At 36.7% G+C, this 19,259-nt stretch overlaps 1 protein-coding gene across 3 annotated transcripts in view; it reads right to left on the reverse strand.

The window, feature by feature from the left end:
- SPIRE1 (spire type actin nucleation factor 1) overlaps positions 1 to 19,259 on the reverse strand; it is a 220,844-nt gene that overhangs the window by 73,161 nt on the left and 128,424 nt on the right. For all 3 annotated transcript variants that reach the window (XM_039217237.1, XM_039217238.1, XM_039217239.1), the window contains exon 5: positions 4,358 to 4,435. In XM_039217237.1, the coding sequence (XP_039073168.1) occupies positions 4,358 to 4,435 (78 nt within the window). The remainder of the gene's footprint in view (positions 1 to 4,357; positions 4,436 to 19,259) is intronic.

The following is a 19,259-nucleotide window of genomic DNA, read 5'->3' on the forward strand; positions in this document are numbered from 1 at the left end:
TTTTTGGAGGTTTTCCAGACTTCTTCCTGTGATTGATTTCAAGATTCATAGCATTATGATCCGACAGTGTGCATGATATGATCTCAATTCTTTTATATTTATTAAGGGCTGCTTTATGTCCCAGTATGTGATCTATCTTGGAGAATGTGCCATATGAACTTGAGAAGAAAGTGAATTCCCTGGCCTCAGGATGTAGAGTTCTAAATATATCTGTCAGATCCATCTGGTCCAATGTGTCTTTCAAGTCCATTATTTCTTTAGTGATTTTCTGTGTGGTTGACCTATCCATTGTTGTAAGTGGAGTATTAAAGTCCCCTGCTATTAGCATCTATAAGCTTGTTTCTGTTTGTGATTAATTGTTTTAAGTATTTAGGTGCTTCCATATTTGGTGCATAGACATTTATGATCGTTAGTTCTTCCTGATGGATAGACCATGTAATTATTATGTAATGCCCTTCTTCATCTCGTTATTATCTTTAATTTAAAGTCCAGTTTGTCTGTGGGGCGCCTGGGTGGCTTAGTCGGTTAAGCGTCCGACTTTCGCTTGGGTCATGATCTCGCGGTTCGTAGGTTCGATCCCCGCGTCAGGCTCTGTGCTGACTGCCATCTCAGAGCCTGGAGCCTGTTTCAGAGTCTGTGATTCCCTCTCTCTCTGACCCTCCCCTGGTCACGCTGTCTCTCTCTCTCTCCTAGAAATAAATAAAAACATTTAAAAAAAAATAAAGTCCAGTTTGTCTGATATAAGTATAGCTACTCTGGCTTTCTTTTGATTTCCCGTAGCATGATATATATTTCTCCATCCCTTTACTTTTAATCTGAAGGTATCTTCCAGTCTAAAATGAGTTTCTTGTAGACAGCAATATAGATGGATTTTTTTTTTTTTATCCATTCTGCTACCCTATGTCTTTTGATTGGAGCATTCAGCCCATTTACATTCAGTGTTATTATTAAAATATGTGGGTTTAGAATCTTTGTGTCCTTTGTAGGATTCATGTTTGTGGTGGTGTCTCTGGTATCTTTGTTCCTTGCAACCTTTCCTTCAGTGCATCCCCCTCAAGATTTCTTGTAGGTCTGGCTTAGTGGTGACAAATTCTTTCAATTTTTGTTTATTTGGAAAGACTTTTATCTCTCCTATTCTGAATGACAGGCTTGCTGGATAGAGGATTCTTGGCTGCATATTTTTTCTGTTCATCACATTGAAGATCTCCCGCCATTTCTTTCTGGCCTGCCAAGTTTCAGTAGATAGGTCTGTCACCACTCTGATAGGTTTCCCTTTGTATGTTAGGGCCCTTTTCTCTCTAGCTGCTTTCAGAATTCTCTCATTGTCCTTGTATTTTGCCATTTTTACTATGATATGCCGTGCAGAAGATCGATTCAAATTACGTCTGACGGGAGTCCCCTGAGACTCTTGTATTTCAACGTTTACTTCCTTCCTCAGGTTGAGGAAGTTCTCTGCTATAATTTGTTCCAGGACTCCTTCAGCACCTTTCCCTCTCCCTTCCTCTTCTGGGATTCCTATGATATGGATATTGTTGCATTTGACCATATCGCTGAACTCTTGAACTCTTTTTTTCTGTTCCTGGATCAGTTTGTCTCTTTTTTTGTCAGCTTCTTGTTTTTCTTTAATGGTGTCTTCTAAATCACTTATTCTCCTTCCTGCCTCTTCAATCCGTGCATTGGAGGCCTCTAATTTATTATGTATCTCATTTATCAGTTTTTAATTCATCATGCCTAATCTTCTTCTCCATCTTGTCTGTAGCCATAGTTTCTTTGATGTCCCCTATGCTTTTTTCAAGCCCAGCTATTAATTTTACTATTATTCGAAAATCTTGTTCAGTTATGCTGCTTATATCTGTTTTGAGCAGTTCATTAGCTGTCAGTTCTTTTTGGAATTTCTTTGGAGGAGAGCTCTTTCGTTTCATCATTTTAATTAGCTTTCTGGCTTTTGTTGGTTTTAAAGACTTGTTATGCTCTCTGTAGCTGTGAGCCCTGCTATATCCAAGAAGGCTCTCTGACTGTCCAGGGCCTATCCTTTCAGAGAGTGTTTTTTTCTTTTTGAATGGTATGTCTTGGTCTCTCCTGTTGAGACCTTGGTTATTTTATTTTCCTACTCATAGTGATATTTGGGACTCTCTGCCATGTGTACTTTGGCTTGTTTCTTGAGGTAGCCATTAGAAGGCTTTCTCAGTGGATTCTGCGACCTTTTTTCCCCAATCTCTTGGGTTCTGAAAGGTTTCCTATGGCTTCAGATCTCTTCCGTGAGATATGGGGTTGAGTGCCAATGTATGGAGCTCCCTACTTCTCCGCCATCTTACCCCCTCCTCCTAGCCAGTTCTTTATATATTACCATTTGGCAAAAATTTTCAGAAATTCAGAGATAAAAGTCACAGTGATCACATAAAGTAATGCACAACTGTCACTTTATGTACTCCCAGAGATTCTGTCATTATCTCATTCCAGATCCTGAGATGTTTTGATTCTACCATTGAAGATACTCTAATTCTTTCTTCATTTCATTCTAATCTTTCTGAATAATTCATTTTAATGGTCTCACAAGAGAGCAGCTGGTGATTTAGGCAAATGGACCTCCCTTTGGAGTTAGTGCATCTCTTATGATTCTACCAGTTTTTAAATGAGGTTGCCTTGAGGCAATAAATTAAATTTTGAGTTCAAATTTAAACTGTTCGCTAAATTCTGACCACCTGGAGTCTAAGTAAAAAGTTTTTAAAATTTTTAGCCAAGATAAAATACACCTGGAACAAGGCTACCAGAGTATTCTATACAAGGGAAACTTAATAAACAATATTATTCTAAAATGATAAACCCTATTAACAAGACATTATAGGCTACTTATTTTTTAACCTTAATCTTAAATGTTCTAGGTTAATATCATTCCAAATATCTCAGTGAAGATATCATCAATAATTTAAGAATATTTACATTCATACATCAATACATGTGGATCCAAACAAAGGAATGGAATACTACTAGTAATAAAAACAACAAAGTGCTCGTGCGCCTGGGTGGCTCAGTTGGTTAAGTGTTCAACTTCGGCTTAGGTCATATGATCTTGCAGTTCCTGAGTTTGAGCCCCACATCAGGCTCCATCAGGCTCCGTGCTGACAGCATGGAGCCTAGAGCCTGCTTTGGATTCTGTGTCTCCCTCTCTCTCTACCCCTCCCCGCTCACAGTCTGTCTGTCTCTCTCAAAAATAAACAAATATTTTTAAAAGTTAAACAACAACAATAAACTATAGATAGAGGCAACAACATGGATGAAATCTCAAAAGAATTACGCTGAATGGAAGGAGCCAAGCAAAAAACAGTACATACTATACATTTTTGCAAAATTTTAGAAAATGCAAACTAATCTACAGTGAGAGAAAGCAGATCATGGGTTACTTTCCCATGAGTTCCTCCCCAGATCATGGGGAGAAAGGAAGTAGGATCACAAAGGGGTATGAGGAAACTTTGGGGGTAATGGATGGCTCATTATTTTGACTCTGAGGATGGTCTCATGGGTATGTATGTATGTGTCAAAACTTATCAAATTATGCCTTTTAAATATGTACAACTTATTGCATGCTGATGATACTTTAATGAAGCTGTTAGAAAAGAATATGGCAAACAATTAAAGTCTAATATAGTCAAAAGCAATTTGTTCATATTCCCCAAATCTGCCTCTATTCCTCGTCCCTCGTTTAATGATGTTATTATTTAACCAGTATCCTTAACCTGAAAATTCAGAATCCTAAAATGTGCCTTCCCATTGACACCTGTACATACCTCAGTCTGATTTCATGACAATGACTCTCCTGTCCCCAAGGCTGTCATGCCTACCTAACTCTAAGTCACATAGGATAGCAGGGACTCTTGGTTTTACTAGGGTCTAGTACCATGCCAGAAAAACAGTGGCTACTCAAAGTGTACTGCATAAATACACTGTAATCATCTGTGCTAGAAATCTGCCTTCTGTTTTATGAAGGACAGAATACAAGAATGAATAATTCTACATCTCCAGAACGCTAATCCAGTAACTATTCACTGGATAAATGAATGCACTGCACTACAATTTCACATCTTATCCTGAAACAGAGCTTAAACTCTGACTCACAAGAGTATGCTAAGGCAGTAATATAATCAGGAAGGTCAGTATTTTAAAACACCAAAGTTATCAGAAGACACGGGGGTAGTTCTAATAAAATCTGTTTTGTAAAATGGGGAAGATATTTCCTCAAATACAACCAAGCACACTTAAATGTGTTTATCATCAATTCATATTACAGCCCTTAATACAAGCATTTTAAAAATCATCACACTATGTATTCAACACTAAGCAGAACAGAGAATATCCTTACCCAGTCAGCATTTTTCAGGTCTTCCAGGTCTGTGTTAGATTCATCACTCTTTTCCATTTCTTGAATCTTCTTAAGATTCTATCAATTAAAATAAAAAGAAAACATTTAGATATAAAAATTTCATTATGCTACCTTCTCAAATTAAAATTTCTACCAAATATCTTCAGATAAAGTCTATACAGAAGCATTATTGAAGCAGATAGTACAGAATCTACTCCTCTATATATTTCAGTCAATGATAGACTAGAATAGGAACAGTATTACAAAGGGACGGACTGGGGTTGCTCGTTCTAATTTCCTTCCAGGCCTGTGGCTAAACTTTTGTCACAATATGAACTCACACCACTAAAATGTATTGACATTGTCTTCTCCCCCAATGCGCATATTCAATCCATTAAATCTCCCAGATATTACTTCCTCCATATAACCTAAGCCCTCTTCTTTTTATCTCCACTGCAGATCCCTTAATCCAAACACTATCAAATTTTTGCTGACTTCTGATGTGGTCTGGCTCCGGATACTCTTCTCTCCTCACTCCCATGCCTGGTCTCATTTATTCTCTACTTCTGCTCTTCCTTCAGATATCAGGCTCAAGAGAATCATCAATTCTTCAGTAAAGTCTTCCCTTCCCTTTTACTCAATTAAGTAAAATCGTCCTACTATACAATGGCATTTAGCATCACCTTTCCTCTGTAGCCCTTATTAACACTGTAATTTTACATTTGTTTGTGTCTCCCTTCTAGGTTTCATGAGGAAAAATTCCATTCTCAGGGGCTAATATAGCATTGGCACTTTTTATACTCAATATATACTTGTCAAGTAATTTCATGAATAAATTTCAATATACAAAATGCTTTTCACTTATTTATTATTTGGTACATGCATACATTGCAAAAAACAATTATTGCAGTTACTACCTCTATCATCTCATATAATTACCTATTTGTGTATGTGGTGAGAACACTTAAGATGTATTCTGAGCAAATTTCAAGCATGTAAGAAAATATTGCTAACCACAGTCAACATGCTGTACATTATATCTCCAGAACTTATTCATTTTATAACTACAAGTTTGTACCCTTTTTCAATTTTTAAATTTTTTGAGTACAGTTGACACACAATGACCCACCTTTTGAAACTGCATGGAGCCAACATTTGTAATGTTAAGAAAATCTTGATAAGACATCTACTCAGCTATTAATCACTAATCTGTTATACCATTCCTACTCACAACAAATCAACTCTAGTATATTTTACAGTTTGTTGAGTCTATTTGCCTGAATGCACATGGACTGAGTTTAAATGTACCTTATGAAATCTAGTTTATTTTATATGAAAATAATACTTAATAGAAAACATTTCTAAACCATTTTTTTCGCTTCTCAACATCTCAGATTGACCATCTGCAAAATGAGAATAACACCACCTGCTTTTTTTGTACTTGATAATGTATAGGAGTATTAATATACAAAGCATTAAATTACTCCGAACACTTGAAGAAAATGTGGTATAAATAATGTATTCTCCTGCTAGGAAAGAAATTTGGGGGAGGGGGGAAGTACTTCTAACTTTTTTCAGAATATGTTTCCACAATTTTATTTTCTGAAAGTTTACATTAAGCCACTTCACTTTAATTGAAGACCTACACTAGCACCTACACTCTGTTTGCTAGCTGAAAGAAATCCAAAGAAATTTTTTTTAAGTTTATTAATTTTTAAATTTACATTCAAGTTAATTATCGTATAGTGCGACAATGACTTTAGGAGTAGATTACTTAATGCCCCTTACCCATTTAGCCCATCCCTCCTTCCCACAACCCCTCCAGCAACCCTCTGTTCTCCATATTTAAGAGTCTCTTAGTTTTGTCCCTCTCCCTATTTTTATGTTATTTGCTTCCGTTCCCTTATGTTCATCTGTTTTGTATCTTAAAGTCCTCATATGAGTGAAACCATATGATATTTGTCTTTCTCTAATTTTGCTTAGCATGATACCCTCTAGTTCCATCAAGGTAGCTGCAAATGGCAAGATTTCATTCTTTTTGATTGCCGAGTAATACTCCATTGTGTATGTATATGTGTGTGTGTGTGTATATATATATATATATATATATATATACTACATCTTATACTATACACAAAAACAAACTCAAAATGGATGAAAGACCTAAATGTAAGACAGGAAGCCATCAAAATCCTCGAGGAGAAAGCAGGCAAAAATCTCTCTGACCTCGGCCACAGCAACTTCTTATTCAAAATGTCTCCGGAGGCAAGGGAAACAAAAACCAAAATGAACTACTGGAAGCTCAGCAAAAATAAAACCTCCACACAGCAAAGGAAACAATCAGCAAAACTAAAAGGCTGAAAGGGAAAATTATTCAGAGGAAAATCTGAATTTTCTTCTCTAAATTCAGAATCCACTGAAGGGGTGGGGGAAAAACCTCTTACCTATGCTACACAGAAACATGTGCTCTCCAGTTCAGGGAAATAAATATACAATCCAAGCTTACATTAGATGTAAGTGTTTCATTCAGTCAACAGATTAAAATAAATAAATAATGATCAGTAAATAAGAAGAAAAAATGAACACTGAAGTAATTTTAATACTAACCACATCAACAAGATTCAGTCAGCATCAAAATAAATTGGTTTGAAACCTTAATGCCTAAGAAGATCAAGTATGTACATATAGGCCAACATCCTAGCAACACACCTTCCCCATCTATAGCCAAGAGCGTAGTACGGATTCTTTGTCACTTACAGGCTGATCCCACAGCAAGCACTCTATTGTTTACCCAATGATCTATAAGCCAAAAGGTAATGAAAAAAGTTGAAAACATGATGGAGAAACTCATTTTTACCAACCTATATTGTTTTATTAAGTTTCTGATGGTCTCTAGGTCCTTTTAGCACCCAAAGGAAAAGGCAAGATAAACAGCTCAGGCACAGTAGAAGATACGGTGGTCTTCTGCAAGATGAAGATATATATCTTTTTTTCTTGATTCCTACTGCTACTACCAAAGCTGATGATAGCAAGCCTTTCAACTGTTCTTTCTGGTCCAGTATCTTCCTCATTTGGTTAACCTTTTCACTCCCCAATGATTGGTTCCCAGGGTCTCTGCTGTGGCCTTCAAACAAGAGTACCTGTACTTCCAGGGACCTCTGGTCAAACGGTATAGTGATATGCCAGGGAGCACTTACCATGACAGATAAACAGGACACATTTTCCTGGAGTGAATTTTACTCACAGATAATGTGATGGATTATCATGCTGTGGTAAGCTGCCCATGTCCACACCCCACACCCGCTTCAGGAATGACGTATTCTTCCACTGCTGCGGGAGGTGCTGTCTGCCAAAGGCTCACAGCCTAATCCTGCCCTAGGAGCTGCCCTCAGGGCTCAGAGCCAGGAGCTGCCTTGTCATGGATGTGTCCCATCTCTGGGGTAGCCCACACCCAATTACTGGTCTCTGTGGAAGTACACACGTCAGGTCCCCTTGTCTTCCTTGGGACATCTCTGAAAAGCCATCCCAACTTCTGAGCTCCCTGTGGCATTGAGTGGCTGAGGCCTGCTGCACTTGCATCATAGTTCAACTGGTCCTTCACTGCTCACAGGAGTTTCCCAAAGCAGTTCCCAATAAAACCTACTGAATTCAAGTTTTACCCCTCAGAACCCATTTCCTGGGGGAACTCCAAACATGGAACATTTTAGAAATATTAAAGCTAGATACAGACATATAAAATAAAATTTACATGGATTTTAAAGGTAAAATAATATAATTTCAAAGACACTTTGACTTGCACTGAACACTCTATCTCTCAGTGCGTGTCTGTTGCTTTTGTCTAGATACCTCTTTGCCCTTCCTTCTTTCTGTTGGGGAATGCAGCCTCTACAGTTTGAGCAGGCTAATCCCATGCCCAGCATACCTTATCACCTACTCACAAGGGTGAGGACACAGCCTCCACCAGCCAGTGTGGCCACAGCGACTAGCTCTTGAGCAGGCATATGTTTCTGAATTTTCCTCCAAGGTATTTTTGCCCCAATTAAGAGAAAGACTTTCTGCTGGAGTTACTAAACTGAGAAAATGTGAGGTTTAGGCTACAGACGATCATCTTACCTGCCTTTTAGTAAATGCCTATCCTGGGGAGTGAGGGAGAGAAAGCCAGCCCTGATTTGAGGCTTGAGACACTGGATCCAACTGTGCCTAAAGCTAGCTGTACCCTTAGACTTTCCATTTATGTGAGCCAGTAAATACGCCCCCACTCCACCCAATTTAAATGGATTTCTTTACTTGCAACTGAAAACGTTATGATTTAATATGTTCCCTTACTCTAGAAGTATGAGTTCATGGTCCTATGTCTTAAGTGTACTCTGGCAGAGTAACATGAGAAGCACATGGTCCCTTTTCCACCCAACCTTAAATTTTACTGTTCTCCAACACATCCCTGACTAAATGTAGTCCAGATGGTCTTACTATTTCACACCTTTACACATCTCCACCTTTACCTGTGCTGTGATAAAATCCCTAACTCCCTGCTACTAAGGAAAACTATCTGCTTTTTTAATACTAAAGATAGTTTAAATGAATAGTCCAAGTATTTCATGTTTTTAAATTTTTTTGAACAGTACCATAATCTGTAGTTCAGACACTTCCTAGCTGTGTGTCTTTATACGGGTCACTTAACTGCTCTAATCCTCAGTGTGTTTTCCCATCTGTAAAATGCTGATGCTAAGAACTACTTTTTAGATTTTGTTAGTATTACATAAAATAATACAGAAAAAACACAGTATGCTGCCTGGCTCATGTTAACCATTTAGTAAGTTATTAAAAACCAATAAGGGGCGCCTGGGTGGCTTAGTCGGTTAAGCGTCCGACTTTCGCTTAGGTCATGATCTCGCGGTTCATGGGTTCGAGCCCCACGTCGGGCTCTGTGCTGACTGCCAGCTCGGAGCCTGGAGCCTGTTTCTGAGTCTGTGACTCCCTCTCTCTCTGACCCTCCCCTGGTCACACTGTCTCTCTCTCTCTCCTAGAAATAAATAAAAAACATTAAAAAAAATTTTTTAAAAATAAAAAACAATAAATACCTGTGAGGATTTGACTGTGAACACTTTTATTCCATCAAAAAAACATTTTATACTTTTACCAAATGAGACCTTTCTCTAGCCTCTTCATGGAATCAAAATCCTCTCACAAATAAGTCAAATACAGGAGTTGAGAATCTGCGAATACTGTAATTGAACAGGCCAGAACAAATGTGCAACTAGAAATCTCAGGTTTCTAGTTAGCAAAAACAAATGAGTTATTTGAAAGTAAATTACATATTTTTCTAGTTTTAGTGACAAGCTTCTGTCAATTATATTCTGGCTTCTGAATAAATTATTCTGTATGCACAAATGTAATAACAGATGCCAACCTGAGCTTGGAATATGGTGAGAAATTCTAACTGAGCACCCACATGGCAATTAACTCCCTGCATGTCTGACATAACCATTCTCAAGCTAGCAATTAGCCTCCAAGCCAACACTTTCAGTTCCTGGCACCTTAAAAAATAAACAAATATAATCTACTCTGTGAATCACAAGATATCAAATGCTCACAGAATAATTTTAATTCATTTGTATAGGTTCAACATCAGCTCACATATAAATGCCTCTTTTTGGACTAAACCACCCTTACAAATATATTCAAGTATTCAAAGAATACTTTAATAACATCATTTCAATGATGACCTTTTTCTCCCTATTGTTAACCATTTAAAGCCATTTATCATTTATTGATATTCCTCTATGTACTGAGTACATGTTTTCAGTTAAAAACTTTTAGGGGCACCTGGGTGGCTTAGTCGGTTAAGCGTCCGACTTTTGCTTAGGTCATGATCTCGCAGTTCGTGGGTTCGAGGCCCGTGTCAGGCTCTGTGCTGACTGCCAGGTCAGAGCCTGGAGCTGGTTTCAGATTCTGTGTCTTCCTCTCTCTCTGACCCTCCCCTGCTCACGCTGTCTCTCTCTCTCTCTCCTAGAAATAAATAAAAATATTTAAAAAAAAACTTTTAAATGTGTAAAAAGGAATATGTTTTAGTAACTCCTTAAACCTTTTTTTACTCAGTTAATATATGCTAACATACTTTCAAAGAAATTACTATTAACTACATTTCCCGAGTGACAAAATCACTTATATAAATATTGCCTATAATAAAAAGAACATGTATATCAGCCACAAAGATTAACAGCCAAGATGGCCTTTTTGAGATATTTTTACTACAGAGAAAAGCAAGAAAAGGGATTTTATCATACTGACCAGCCCAAAATTAGTGTTCTGAAAATTAGGGTATAAAAACCCCCAGGGAATTATAGCAGTTCATGTGATAACTGGAAGTCTCTCATGTACATTAAAGAATAGATAATTACAAAGCGAAGTGATTTATATTTTCATCAAGTTTTATGGCACTTTCTTAAAGATGTAATACACTCTTTCCTTGGGGGATATGACTGGGAGAAGGTAACAACAACAAATATGAGAGAAAGTCAGGATTTTACTTAATTAAAAAAATGTAAAATGTTAAGATACTAAACTAGAAGTCAATAATTTCTGTAAAGCTTAATTTGAATTTCTATGGTTCACTAAGGAAATTACAAAAACTACAGATGACGTTATCAAAATTAAGGAAATTCATTTCTAGAATCTATGAAAATACTATCATTTCTAAATTCTTCCAGTATTTACGTGCGCGCGTGTGTGCGCGCGCACACACACACACACGCTGAGGATTTAGTGAATGTCTCTGCCTCAAGTAGCTGGACTCACAGTATCTCCCTAATACAACTGCCCTTTCAGTTTTCATACTTACCCACTCTTCACCCCTATACACTCATCAAGTCTTCACACATAAAGAAATGCAGTGATAATCATAAAATCATTAAAATATCATAGCAATATTTGCAATCTATATCACAAAAAGCTCTTAAGAAATACAAATGGGTAAGTAAAGACCAATGCTACATTAGAAAAATGGGCAAAGGATACGAATAGGCAATTGATAAATACAAGTATCTCTTAAGGATATGAAAAGTTGCCCAATCTCATTCATTCATAATAAGGAAAATGTAAACTCCAATTAAGGAATAAAAATTTTCACCTATCACTTAAAAAACACATTGTGTAGGAAAACAGACACTCTTACACAATGCTAAGGAGAGGATCAACTGGTAAACCTCTAATGAAGACATATTCCTATTTTATGAAAATTATAAATGCACATGTACTTTGAACCAGCAATTCAAATTTTAGGAATTTATCCTACATATATGATTAGGCCCATGAAAAATAGCTTTAAAACTATTCCTTGCAGCACCGTTTGTAACAGCAAAAGATCAGAATTGATCTTTTTTGAGTTTGTTTATTTTTGAGAGAGAGAGAGAGGAAGTGTAAGCGTGCACATGAGCAAGGCAGTGGCAGAGAGAAAAAGAGAGGGAGAGAGGGAGAGAGGGAGAGAGAGAGAGAGAGAGAGAGAGACCCAAGCATATCCCACCCTGCCAGAGCAGAACCCTGACAATACAAACTGTGAGATCATGACCTGAGCTAAAATCAAGAGTTGGACATTTAGCTGACTGAGCCACTCAAATGCCCCAGAAGTAATCTAAAAGAGGGCTGATTAAATCAATCACAGTATATCCACACAAGAGAATATTACAAAGTTATGAGATGTAAACACTACGTACTGATATGAAATGATCTCCAAGATATATTATTAAATGAAAAAAAGGAAAGCTCAGAGCTGCATAAAAAGGATAGGAAACATTATGTCTTGTTAGTTATAGATAAAATATCTCCATAAAGACAAAGAACAAATTAATAGTATTTATTGTTTGTGGGACGGCAGTCGCAGAAGGGTATAATTTACTATAATTTGAATGTTTGAACCATGTGAGTTATTTTTGTTAAAGCTAATTAAATTGAAGAAGTTACAGAACCTGTAAGGTAGAAGACTTCTTACATGATATTTTATTTATTTATTTAGAGAGGGGAAGGGAGGGAGGGAGAGAGAGAGACAGAGACAGAGACGCTGCAAGAGCAAGAAGCAGAGAGAGAGAGAGAGAGAGAGAGAGAGAGAGAATCCCAGGAGGGGCTGAGAGAGAAAGTGGGGCCCACGTGAAGTAGGGCTCATGTTTTACCTGAAGAGGGGCTGGAGCTCACCTGATGTGGGACTTGAACCCACAAACTGTTGAGATCATGATCTGAGCCAAAGTCAGATCCTTAACAACTGAGCCACCCAGGTGCCCTTACATGATATCTTAAATAAAGATTCTTCTGCAACATGTTAGCAGGGAGATAGTGATAAGAGACACCCAGGCAAGACACCCAGGCAGAGATGGTAATTTAATTACTTCTGATGAGGTGAATACTCTACACATTTACTAACATTCACAAAATAATAATAGAAAAAAGAAAGATATTGACAAGGGCTGTGAAAAGTTACAAATGATGGATGATGTAATGAAGATGAACAAATGGCAATCTTACAAACAGACATCTGGTAGAAGTTCTTTCTTTCAAAAAATGTTATGTTCATGTCCTGGTGGCATACAAATCCATTTTAGCTGTAGGGAGAAATTTCCAGCTAACTTAAATGCCAGTTTTATTATTGGAAGTGTTGTAAGCAGGCATGAGGAGAATGATAGGCAGGGAATATGAGAAAGCTGATTAAAATACACTTTTTTTAAACTTATTTTTTTAAAGTAGTTTCATGCCCAGTGCAGAGCCAGAAGCAGAGCTCGAACTCACAACCCTGAGATCAAGACTTGAACTTAGAAGGCAAGTCAGATGCTCAACCAACGGAGCCACCCAGGCACCCCTAAAATACATCTTAAAATGTAAATGAGATAGAGGTCTTGTGGCTTTATCTTCGTGAGTGTAGTCAAGCAGAATATGTCAGAAGTCATATCGCATGCAGATCCTTAGTATGACTGAATGTGGTCACTGGCAATGGTATTATAACACAGGTGGAGTTGGTTATGGGCTGATAAGAGATGGTGGATGCTAAACACTTATTTGATTTTTTTCCAATAAATTGCAGGTAATTAAATGTGGTTACTTGATTTTTTAAAAAGACAGAAAAAATTAATAACAACGTAGTCAATTCCAAAAATATTACTCTTCCCCTGCAGCAAAAGATACCTTATATATATATACATATATACACATACACATAATATTCCATTTGAAGTAAAATATTTTGGTAATCATCTTATCTAAGATAAAGAACTCAAAGATTTCATCATGAAATTTGATTTCTTATAGCACTAATAATAACAGGACACTTAATGAAGTATCACAGCAGTATTTATGATTATGTAATATAAAAACACTCCTGTAATAATGTGAAGATTCATAATGAGCCACGCTTATTTCCAATTCATCTTCTTACCCTGTAATTCCAATATCTGGTCAAATACAGCAGCTAAAACTAAACTGGCTCTAATCTAGGCATCCAGAGATCATCCTCCCATCATTAAATTTAGGGTAAAATTTAACCATTCAAAAGAATTTGAATGATGAGGTTTAAAATAAAGTCACATATAACTAAGAATCATTAAAACATTCAGAAAATCAAGACACTGGCATAATGCTACTTGTATTTTCATTTTTCTAAAAATTTTTACTTTTCTTTGAATATAGTTGCCACATAATGTCCTACTGTCCCACTATATCACTATTACAATATCACTGACTGTATTCCTTGTGTTGTGCCTTCTATTCCCATGACTTATTCATTCCAGAACTGGAAGCTCTCCCACACTCCTTCACCAATTTTGCCCAACCCCTCACCTCTCTCTCCTCTGACAAACATCAGTTTGTTTTCTGTATTTATAGGTCTGATTCTGTTTTTGTTTATTCATTTTTTTTTAGATTCAACTTATGAGTGGAGTCATATAGTATTTGTCTTTCTCAGGCTGAATTATTTCACTTAGCATAATGCCTTCTAAGTCCATTCATGTTGTCCCAAATGGCAAGATGTCATTTTTTCTTATGGCTGTGTAATACTCTGTACCTTGACTATTATAAATAATAAGCTTGGGTGCAGATATCTTTTTGAATTAGTGTTTTCATGAGATACTCAATAATGGAACTACTGGATCATATGGTAATTCTATTTTTATTTGAGGAACCTCCATACTGTTTTCCACAGTGGCTGCACCAGTTTGCATTCCCAGTAACAATGCACGGAGGATCCTTTTTCTCCACATCCTTGCCAACACTTGTTATTTCTTTTGTCTTTTTTTTAAATTTATTTTTTAAACTGACATCCAAGTTAGTTAGCATATACTGCAACAATGATTTCAGGAGTAGATTCTGTAATGCCCCTTACCCATTTAGCCCATCCCCCCTCCTACAACCCCTCCATTGTCTCTTTCATTTTAGCCATTCTGATAGGTGTGAGGTGATATCTCATTGTGATTTTGATTTGCATTTCCTTCATGATGAGTGATGTTGGACATATTATCATGGGTCTTCTGGTCATATATCTGTATGTCTTCTTTGGAAACATTGTCTATTCGGGTCTTCTACCCATATTTTAATTGGGTTATTTATTTTTTTGATTTTGAGTTATGTAAGTTCTTTGTATATTTGGGACATTAACCTCTTATTGGATATATCATTTGCAAGTCTCTTCCACTCAGTAGGTTGTCTTTTTGTTTTGCTGATGGTTTTGTTTGCTATACAAAAATGTTTTATTTTGATGGAGTCCCAATAGTTTATTTTTGCTTTTGTCTCCTTTTCCTTAGGAGACATATCTAAAAAAATGTGGCTTTAGCTGATGTCTGAGAAATTACTACCTGCATTCTCTTCTAAGATGTTATGGATTGAAGTCTCACATTTAATTTTTTAATGTTTTATTTATTTCTAGGAGAGAGAGAGAGACAGCGTGAGCAGGGGAGGGTCAGAGAGAGAGGGAGTCACAGACTGAAACAGGCTCCAGGCTCTGAGCTGGCAGTCACACAGAGCCCGACGCGGGGCCCGAACCCACGAACCGCGAGATCATGACCTAAGCGAAAGTTGGACGCTTAACCGACTAAGCCACCCAGGCACCCCTGAAGTCTCACATTTAAGTCTTTAATCCATTTTGAGTTTATTTTTGGGTGTGGTGTAAAGAAGCCATCCAGTTTCATTCTTTTACATATAGCTTTCCAGTTTTCCCAGCATCATTTATTGAAAAGACTATCTTTTCTTCATTGTAAATTCTTGCCTCCTTTGTCATAGATTAATTGACCATATAATCCTGAGTTTGTTTCTGAGCTCTCTATTCTGTTCCATTGATCTATGTTTTTGGTGCCACTATCATAGTGTTTTGATTACTACTGTGTACTACATTTTGAAGTCTGAGATTGTGATACCTCTTCCTTTATTCTTTGTCAGGATTGCTTTGGCTGTTTTGGGTCTTTTGTAGTTTCACACAAGTTTTAGGATTATTTGCTTTAAAATTAAATGCCAAAAGCGTTTTGATATTGATTGCACTGAATCTGTAGATTGCCTTGGGTAATATGAATATCTTAATATTAATTCTTCCAATCCATGAGCATGGAATATCTTTCCAATTGTGTCATCTTCAATTTTTTTCATCAGTGCTTTGTAGTTCTTGTAGTACAGGTGAGAGGCGTGGCCAAGTTTAGACCTTTGGCTAAGTGTATTCCCTGGTGTTTTGTTCTTTTTTGTGCAACTGTATCTGGTGCTTTTTAAGTTTCTCTTTCTGCTACTACATTATTAGTGTATAGAAACACTACTGTCAGTTTATTAGTGCCAGTTGTTTTTAGTTATTTTTTTCATTTTTTTTAATGTTTATTTTTGAGAGAGACAGGGAGACAGAGCACGAGCAGGGGATGGGGCAGAGAGACGGAGACACTGAATCCGAAGCAGGTTCCAGGCTCTGAGCTATCAGCACAGAGCCCAATGTGGGGCTCAAACCCAAAAGCTGTGAGATTATAACCTGAGCCGAAGTCGGACACTTAACTGACTGAGCCACCGAGGTGCCCTTATGCCAGTAGCTTTTAGATGGAATCTTTAGGGTTTTCTATGTACAGTACCATGTCCTCTGCAAACAGTGAAAGTTTTCCTTCCTTAGCAATATGGATGCCTTTTATTTCTTTTCCTAGTCTGATTGTTGTAACTAAGTAGTATAGTCTTAGAGTACTGAAAGTACTAAGTACATCTAGTACTATATTGAAAAAAAGTGGCAAGAGTAGTTTCTGATCTTAGAGGAAAAGCTCTCACTTTTTCACCACTGAGTATGGTATTAGCTCTAGGTTTTCATTTATGGTCTTTATTATGTTGATATATGTTTCCTGTAACCACACTTAGTTGAGAGTTATTAATCATGAATGGATGTTGAATCTTGCCAAATATTTTTTCTGCATCTATTGAGATGATTATGTCATTTTTATCCTTAGCTTTGTTGATGTGGTGTATGATGCTGATTGATTTACAAATACTGAACCCTCCTTGCAACCCTGGAATAAATCCTACCTGATTGTGGTAAATGATCTTTTCATGTACTGCTGTATGCAGTTTGCTAATATTCTGTTGAGGATTTTTGCATCTATGTTCATCAGGAATACTGGTCTACAGTTTTGTTTTTTGTGCTGTCTTTGTCTAATTTGGGATTTAGGATAATGCTGGCCTTGTAAAATGTATATGGAAGCTTTCCTTCCTCTTCTCTTTTTTGGAATAATTTGAAGTGAATAGGTATTAACTCTTCTTTATATGTTTCATTCGATTTCATTACTCCTAATTGGTCGGTTCAGATCTTCTATTTCTTCCTGGTTCAGTTTTAAGATATCATATTTTCTTAGAATTTGACCATTTCTTTTTGGTTGTCCAGTTTGTTTGCATATAATTTTTTATACTATTCTCTTATAAATCATTTGTATTTCTGTCATGTCAGTTGTTATTTCTCCCCTCTTATTCATGATTTTTTTTATTTGGGTCCTTTCTCTTTTTTCTTGGTACGTTCAATTAAGAGACTGCCAATTTTGTTTATTTTTTTCAAGGAACAAACTCTTGGTTTCACTGATTTTTTTTTCATTGTTTTTTAAAATTTCTATGTCATTTGTTTCTGCTTTGATCTTTATTATTTCCTTTTTTTCTACTCACCTTGGGCTTTGTTCTTTTTTCTGGTTCCTTAGGTGTAAGGTTAGATTGTTTATTTGAGCTTTTTCTGGTTTCTTCAATCAGGTCTGTACCACTATTTGCTTCTCTCTTTAAATTGCTTTCTCTGCATCCCAAAGATTTTGGATTGTTGTATTTTCATTTCTCTCCATGTATTTTTTATTTCTTTCATTGCTTCACTGACCCACTGGTTTTCCAATATCATGTTGTTTAGTCTCCATGTGTTTGTGTTTTTCCAGTTTCTTTTTCTTGTGATTTATTTCTAGTTTCATACTGTTGTGTTGGAAAAGATGTACGATATGATTTCAATATTCTTAAATTTACTGAGGCTTGTCATATAGCCTAATATGTGATCTATTCAAAAGAATGTTCCATGTGCACTTAAAAGAATGTATATTCTGTTGGTTTAGGATGTAATGTTCTGTACATATCTGTTATGTCCATCTGGTCCAATGTGTTATTCATAGACACAGTTTCCTTATTGAATTTCTATCTGAATGATGTATCCATTAATGTAAGTAGAGTGTAAAGTCCCCTATTATTATAGTATTTCCATCAATTTCTCTATTTATGTCTCTTAATATTTGCTTTATGCATTTAGGTGTTCCAGTGTTGGGTGCATAGATATTCATCATCTATTATTATATCCTCTTGTTGATCTTTTTATCATTATGTAAAGCCCTTCTTTGTCTTGTTATAGTCTTTGTTTTAAAGTCTAATTTGTGGCACAAAAACAGACACTCAGATCAATGCAACAGAATAGGGAACCCAGAAATGGACACACAAATGTATGGTCAACTAATCTTTAACAAAGCAGGAAAGAATATCCAATGGAATAAAGACAGTCTCTTCAGCAAGTGGTGCTGGGAAAACTGGACAGCGACATGCAGAAAAATGAACCTGGACCACTTTCTTACACCATACACAATATAAACTCAAAACGGATGAAAGACCTAAATGTAAGACAGGAAGCTATCAAAATCCTCGAGGAGAAAGCAGGCAAAAACCTCTTTGACTTCGGCCGCAGCAACTTCTTACTCAACACTTCTCCGGAGGCAAGGGAAACCAAAGCAAAAATGAACCTCATCAAGATAAAAAGCTTCTGCAGAGCAAAGGAAACAATCAGTAAAACTAAGGCAAATGATGGAATGGGATAAGATATTTGCAAACCACATATTAGATAAAGGATTAGTATCTAAAACCTATAAAGAACTTACCAAACTCAAACACCCAAAAAACAAATAATCCAGTGAAGAAATGGGTAAAAGACGCAAACAGACACTTCTCCAAAGAAGACATCCAGATGGCCAACCAACACCTGAAAAAATGCTAAACATCACTCATCATCTGGGAAATACAAATCAAAACCAAACTGAGAGACCACCTCACACCTGTCAGAATGACTAACATTAATAACTCAGGTAACAACAGATGATGGTGAGGATGAGGAGAAAGAGGATCTCTTTTGCCCTGCTGGTAGGAATGCAAATTGGTGCAGCCACTCTGGAAAACAGTATGGAGGGTCCTCAAAAAATTAAAACTAGAACTACCCTATGCCCAGCAATTGCACTACTAGGTATTTATCCAAGGGATACAGGTGTGCTGTTTCAAAGGGGCACATGCACCCCAATGTTGACAGCAGCACTATCAACAATAGCCAAAATATGGAAAGAGCCCAAATGTCCATCAATGGATGAATGAATAAAGAAGATATAGTATATATATACAATGGAGTATTACTCAGCAA

Source organism: Hyaena hyaena, unplaced genomic scaffold (assembly GCF_003009895.1).
Source record: "Hyaena hyaena isolate Hyena2069 unplaced genomic scaffold, ASM300989v1 scaffold_673, whole genome shotgun sequence".
NCBI lineage: Eukaryota > Metazoa > Chordata > Mammalia > Carnivora > Hyaenidae > Hyaena > Hyaena hyaena.